Source organism: Podarcis liolepis, assembly GCF_965112155.1.
Source record: "Podarcis liolepis genome assembly, chromosome: 9".
NCBI classification, from domain to species: Eukaryota; Metazoa; Chordata; class Lepidosauria; order Squamata; family Lacertidae; genus Podarcis; species Podarcis liolepis.
Genome location: NC_139564.1, coordinates 57,252,110 through 57,259,228, shown reverse-complemented (window position 1 = coordinate 57,259,228; position 7,119 = coordinate 57,252,110). Strand labels below are relative to the sequence as shown.

Below are 7,119 nucleotides of genomic sequence, written 5' to 3'. Positions count from 1 at the left end.
GTTTCCCGTATAATTTGATACCATTGGTCCAGGTTTACTCCTGACAGGTCACTCCAGTGTCTGGCTATGAGGCTTCTGAGAGTAGGTGGGTTATAATCTCTGTATGAGTGGAGTTATTATGAATTTGGAATATGTTCAGTAGGGCCAGTTCTGGGGTGACTTCTAATACCTGTTGAGTTATTTCGCTATCTCTTGTAGGACTGCTGTCCAGAATGGTTGGATTTTAGGGCAATTCCACCACATGTGGAGGTATGTGCTTGTACAGGTGCAGCCTCTCCAACATCTTGGTGAGGTTCTTGGGCGTATTAGTTTTAGTTTCTGTGGTGTAGAAACCACCTGTGAGTTTCAGAGTAAGTTCTTTTCTTTTCGCTGATATGGATTTAAAGGGAGGGTTAGACCACATTCTAGTCCATTGGGTAGGTTTAATTTCATAGCCTATGTCTTGCTCCCATTGTTCTTTACGTCAAAGTGGTTTGTGGTATTTTGGAGTGGTATTTTGTGGATACCATCCCTTTGCTGTGTCCCTCAGCTGTCAGGAGGTGGTTTTTGAAGGTGACAAAGGGTCTAGTGGCTGACAAGCTTACATACTTAAGACCAATACCGTAAAAGGTTTTGCTACACCAACTGAGCATCAGTTCCTATTTACATTTTTCTAAATCTATCCCCAGCTGGCGTCATATTCTTATATGGTAGGCTAATCCCTGGAAAATGTATAATTAATGCTGGATTACTGGTTATATATTATCGTATATTATTATGAGAGTGTACTGGGAACACGCCTACTGGATTAATTAAAGAGACAGCAGTCATCCCCTAAGGCTGGAAGCTCTTTTGGGGACTTTGATCCTCCACATTTCTCACACTTTAAGGTATAAGTCTACTCTTAAAAAATACCCACAGCAGGGGCTGCTGATGTGGCATCTTCAGGGATATATGAACCCACAGGGGCCCCTCCCAATGCTGGAATTAGGCTTGACAGAAGCATTCTGATGTAGTACAATACTGTGGTAGGTGTGTAGCATCCATGAGTCTATTGCTTTTCCTACTAACCTGTCCACACTGTATTTGTTAAGGTGACTGTAGTTCACTATTTAGAAAACAAGGTTTTCCCATACCCCCGTGTCGCTGCCTTGATATTTTCTCCCTCTGAAGTGCTACTGCGTTATCAGTGGAAGATGAAGCCAGGGTTAACGTTGCATTGGTGCAGAAAAGCAAACTCTAAATTGTTATGTCTGTTTCCTAAGAGTGGCTAACACTAAAATGGCACCTTTTTTGTTTGCAAATAGGGCTTCCGTATAGAACAAATGGCGGCTTAAGGTAAATTTCGACCAACAGAACTTTTCCACCATAGCCTTACAAGATGAAAGCCGTATGTGGTAGAATTCACGCTTCTTTTAACAGTGCTGAGATTCTTCCCTATATTTAATGTGCACAATAATACAGTGGAACCTCGGTTCTTGAACCACTCCGTTCCTGAACATTGAAAACCTGGAAGTGTTCCAGTTTTTGAACATTCCTCGGAACCCAAACATCCGACACGGCTTCCAATCTGCAAAAAGCCTAGCTGTCAGCCAATCAGAAGCCACGCCTCGGAATTCAAACATTTCACAAGACGAAAGTCCTTCCGGAACAGATTACATTCAACGTCCGAGGTCCCACTGTAGTGAAAAACCTACATACTGGGTTTCAAATAACAGCGGCAATGAACTTGTCTCTATGTGCCCTCCATTACTACTTTTACCTAGTTGAAAGGTGTCCTTGAACTGTGACAATTCGTCTTGCTTTGATGGAGAGATATAGAAACGTCTCAACTTTTGTTTGGTTGAAACAGTCACATCTATTGCTCCACTTTGGGCTCCCGGTCTTGCCCATCATGAACATGCAGCCCATGAGGCAATATGGCCCCTGCACTGGAAAAAAGCTGACACCACCACCAAATCCTCCTGTTCTTCTTATCTGACCACTTGAAAGGCTTCTTCCCACTGTAATTAATTTCATGAATATCTTGCACTGCATAGGCCCTCAGGGCATAGTAGTATTGCTCTTAAGACTTTTGGCTAAGGGTTTCTCCCATCTATCCTTTAATTCCCAAGTGACTCATTATTCTGCTTGAGTAATATCTTATCCACCCAAAATCCTTTAGGATACATGGCAGAAGAGGGGCAAACCCATCTACAACTTGCTTTCCGAAGGCAAACTGGCAGGATCAACAGCAAGCAGCTGGTCTGCATAGGTGGTTCATATAATCTGCATAGCTAAAAATAGGGCTGACCCTGGACTGCATTGTACCTGTAAAATAAGGCGGAGAAACATGCAACCCCGTGCTGAACTACAAGTCTTATAATCCTTGATCATCAGCCATGCTGCCTGAGGCTCACTGTAGCTGGAGTCAACATGTAGGTCCATGCTTTACAGTATTCAAATCTAATGTTTACAGAATTTTGAAGCTGAATGCCGTCAGGTTCCAGACAGACAAAATGAATAAACTGGGAATTTGCGATCATTAGATGCAGAGATGGTTGAGATTCTGGATGGCTTCTAAAGGGGTTTAAACAAATTCATGGATGATAAGGTTATGCACTAGTCTTCAATGAGGTAGGTAGAATGCCTCTGAATAGCGGTTATAGGGAATCATAGGTTGGGAGAGCAGCCTTGCCCACCGTGAGAACAGGACGTTGAATGTCAGAGTCCTGCCTGATCGGACCAAATAGTGTTTTAGGGTTACCATCTTTCAAAAGAGTAAAACCAACCCCAAAGCTGTCAAGCTTTTTTTTCTTTTTTAGACGAAACCCACAGTTGTCAATCTTCTTTTTCTTTTTACAAAAAAAAGGACTTTCGGATGATGGACACGCCCATTCCATCCAGATGCGTGGCTGCCCTGATACTGCACCTGTTGAATTCCCACTGCCCTACCTACTGCATTTTAGGGTTGCCATCTTTCAAAACAGTAAAACCAACCCCAAAGTTGTCGAATGTCCTTTTTTTGTAAAGAGAAAAAAAGATTGACAGTTTTGGGGTTGGTTTTGTCCTGGACCCTTGACAAGTTCATCGAAAAATCCGGTTTTGTTGAGGCAGGGGGTTCATCACACATCCATCCCCACTCGATCAATCTGATAGGTGAGGGTGTGTGTAATTTTCATCCCCATCATGGATTTGGCATGGACAGAAAAGTTTAAACTGGCACACTGAATTGAATTGGGATCGAAGATTCCTGGCCCCTGCTCTAACTCAAGAGTTATTCCATGACTGGAAGATCATTTCTGTATGCAGGATGACACTTCTGCATCCAACCCACTACTTTGGTCCTGTGGAAAAAAGGAAGTTTTACACTTAATAAACTGCAGCAATGAAGTAAAAGAAATGATTCAATACCGCTTATCTCCTTAAATCTTTTAACACCTGTCTGTTCACAGAGCGTCATATCCACACCTACGTACAAGTCAAACTTTATTTAAAACTACATTTTAAAATTGCTAAAATCACAATAAAATTTCTTTTAAAAAAGACAAGACAGAAACGAACTGTGCAGCCAGACTGAAAACTCAGTTTTAGCTGTTTAGACTTTATGGGGGGCGGGGGGCGGAGTTAGCAAGCCTATTCTAAAAGGCAATGTGTGAAAAACTAATTTACATTTTTTGTACAGATTAGAACACATGAAGTTTAGTAGCAATTTTCTAGATGCAACTGCAGATGAAATAGGCCAAGAGCGAGCCCTGGATGTCATTTTCATGCACTTTGGGCTCCTGTAGTCTCTGTAAAAAGAGAAAACACTGATCATTGCTCAGAAACAATAAAATAAAACATTTTTTAAAAATAAATGTTTGGTCAGGGCTTCCCTCAGCACTTTGCAGACGATAGTCAGCACAGATATATGACCAATTCAGTGAGTGTCCCAGATGCACTTTATAATATGCTTCTGCTCACCCGTTCCCATTCATCTGAAAAGACCTCTATTTAACCACATTTAGGCTGCTGAAATTAGTGGGGCAGCACCTGTAGCATTCTGGACCCCACAATAAAATTGCAGAACAGAAGAAAGGGACCAGAGAGGGTGCTGTCCATCTCTCACCTGCACAGGATCAGAGCAAGCTAAATTAGCATAATGGATATAAATATCTCCCCATGCCTCAACTAATAGTCAAAATGTCACAAGTTTGAACATAAAGTGAACTGCTGAATCTTGATCCCTCCTTTTCCAAGCCTACTTGAATCCACTTGAACCTACTACTTGAACTCGCGTCAAGTTTTATGCAACAGCACTTGAGTGAATTACGACTAGCAAGATTAAGATAAATAAAAGGAGTCGAGCCATGCAAGGATAGACAAGGATGTGGAAGGAAGCTGAAGATTCTCACCAGGTTCCTTCAGCATTTGAGGATCTCCTACTAATTCTTCACCATGACTTTCTGCACCAGAGAGTATTTCTTCAGTAATACTGTTGGACTGAGCCTCTGCCACCATTTTTTTCATTAACTCTTCCTGGAAACAGATTAACGCGTTAATTTTCAAAAAATACTGTTCATTGCTCACTTCCTGTGAGTGATACATTAAATAAAATCTTTGTTTTGTACACCTCTCAATAAGATGAATTTCAAGCAACGTACCTCTGAGTAGACTGCAAGTTTAAGGGGCAATTTTTCAACTTTTACAAAGTCATCTTCATCTGATTTCTGACTGACGTTTCCAGAGCCAGTTTCCTGTTGGCAAAATATTTTAAACTGTCTTGTAATTTGGATTTCCATGAAAATTTTAAAACCACACCAATCAAGGTCATAGTTTTTGGTTTTTTAAAGGTGGGAAATCCTGCTCTTTTGAGTGCAGGAACTGGTCTGAGCCATAGCTGTCAACGTTTCCCTTTTTTAACGGGAAATTCCCTTATTCTGAATAGGATTCCTCACAAGAAAAGGGGAAAGTTGACAGCTATGGTCTGAGCAAAAGGGCTTAGGTGGGCACTATGGAGCCAACCTCTATTTCCCTATGGGAATGGGGGGGGGGAATTATGTGGACCCTCATCCTGCCTCCATGTTCTGAGCAGCAAGAACAGATGCTAAAAATAAAATGGCAGGGTGGAAAAGGTTTCGGCTTTTACAATGCTTTTTAGGCAAAACTGCATTCCAAAGCAATTTAGAGCCATGCATAAATGCATCTGTAAAATCTATTACAGCTTTTAAACTATCCTGTCTTGCCTACTAAGCAACACACCTTTGTGAAGCTCCAAAGACTGAGCACGCTCTGATCCACTTTGTTACACAAGTTAAATAAGTTTATATTGTAAAGAAATGACAAAACGGCACCTGATGTCGAGTAATACATACATATTCATTCACTAATACGGGAGACTCTGTATCGGGACTGCCAACCACAGAGCTTTCAGGAGTTCCTGATGAAGATTTGGTTTCCCCATGTAGTGTGTCCAACGCCTGGCTTTCATTGACTGCTAATGAAGAGTCTGGCTCTTCAGATGTTAATGCAGCACTGGCATTAAGATCTTCGGCACCTCTTGCAGCTGAAGGTTGCTGATCTTCTAATACATTCAGATACTGAGGCACAGCAGCAGATAAATCCTGGTCACCTAAAAAGCAAACACACACACAACATTTTACTGCGTCTTCTCTTCTCCCTCCCCTTCCAATTTAGTGATTCAACCCCTCTTGTTGTTTTAAAGGAGCTGAACCTAGCTTAGATAATGTGAACATTACTCAAGTTTCTCCCAAGGCAGGAACGCTACATTTTACAAGCACTGAGACTCCAGACATCTGCCCAGAATATGTAATCGCCTTTGCTGTCTGTTATCCTTTATCTTCATCAGCACAAACTATTCATTAAGTTAGAACTTCTGAACAGAAGCAGGTTTTATATCTGTTGCAACAGCACTTGAGTGAAATATTAGTCAGCTTAAGAAAAAGCATTCCTTTTAATTATTTCACCTGTGAACTTCAGGCTCATCCTATCTTGGCAACGGCGGAATAGATCTTACAACATAGTATAGTTATGAACACGGCCACAGTCGTTTGAAATGTTCTCATTCCCCACATTTATTTTTTCAACAATTGCAGATAAATCAGTTTCTCTTAAAAATCATTTTACCGTTATCAGTTCCAGATTTGTCCTCAGTAGGCAACATCTGGCAACCATTTGGACTCTCCGGTTTGGGTTGCAAAACCTGTGAGGAAATGATGTTTAAGCTGATCAAGACAGTAAAAGCATGAGGGTTTAAATATTTGTAAGCAGACAAAGCTCCAGTGCTTTCTGCAATGACTTTTGTTGGCAAGTTAAGTTATCCAGTCTATAGGAATAAAATTTCTTGCACTTTAAAATCTATAATATTTTGAAATTAAATTGTTTCCCACTACATCCTGCTGAGTAAACATCCTCAAGCCATTCTATTTTGATTTTTTATATATACGGTTTTGATTAATTAATAAAGCCACCACCTTCTTTCCCATCTTTAGCTGATTTGGATTTCCAAGTTTCCCACCTTTAGACAAATGTACAAGTTTTGTGCATTCTTATCCAGTTAAGCAAGTTAATAAATCTTTCCAAAGTACAATAGACTGTTCAAATGGATTTTAACAACTATGTCATGAGTCAAGTTTTCCAAATGATATTCAGCAAACACTTCTATAGGTTTTTCTTGGAACTGATCACTGAGGCTATCAGAATGATGATAATGAAAGTAAGGAAAACTGATCAATCCCAACTTAGAAGCTCTTTATAAAACAAAACACCCCACACGGTGGTGTTTTGAATAAATACATCATTGAAATTCACTGTGCATTGTCAATCACAATACCTGCTCTTGTTCATTTTCAGCTGTAGTTTCATTGTTTGCTTGGAGGGAAGTCTGGACATCCACAGGTCCTTCTTCAAATTCATCTATTTCTTCGTCTTCGTTTTCATCTTCCCCACTTCCATAATTAGTTAAAGCCTGGGTTTCTGCTTTAGACAAACCTAAAGTTAAATGAAATTAAGTTTGAAACATATAGCAAAATGCAGTATGTGGGCATGCCTAGTGAAATTTTGGAGGATTTCTCTTTTGAATGAAAAGCGCTCCATGCCAGATCACAAATTGCTTTTGAGAGTCTGGTCCAGGGGTCAGCAAACTTACCGCGTCTCGGG

The 7,119-nt window shown here is 40.6% G+C and overlaps 1 protein-coding gene across 50 annotated transcripts in view; it reads right to left on the bottom strand.

Moving 5' to 3' along the window:
- Positions 1–3,434: 3,434 nt before the first annotated feature.
- The window catches only part of PCM1 (pericentriolar material 1), a 48,712-nt gene continuing 45,027 nt past the window's right edge, over positions 3,435–7,119 (bottom strand). For 35 of the 50 annotated variants that reach the window (XM_083459524.1, XM_083459512.1, XM_083459561.1 and 32 more), the window contains 6 exons: positions 6,794–6,951; positions 6,088–6,163; positions 5,316–5,572; positions 4,605–4,697; positions 4,356–4,479; positions 3,435–3,752 (listed from right to left, as the gene is read on the bottom strand). In XM_083459524.1, the coding sequence (XP_083315650.1) occupies positions 3,727–3,752; positions 4,356–4,479; positions 4,605–4,697; positions 5,316–5,572; positions 6,088–6,163; positions 6,794–6,951 (734 nt within the window). In that variant the 3' untranslated portion in view covers positions 3,435–3,726. The remainder of the gene's footprint in view (positions 3,753–4,355; positions 4,480–4,604; positions 4,698–5,315; positions 5,573–6,087; positions 6,164–6,793; positions 6,952–7,119) is intronic. The other 15 variants (XM_083459559.1, XM_083459560.1, XM_083459527.1 and 12 more) reach the window with 1 other exon arrangement.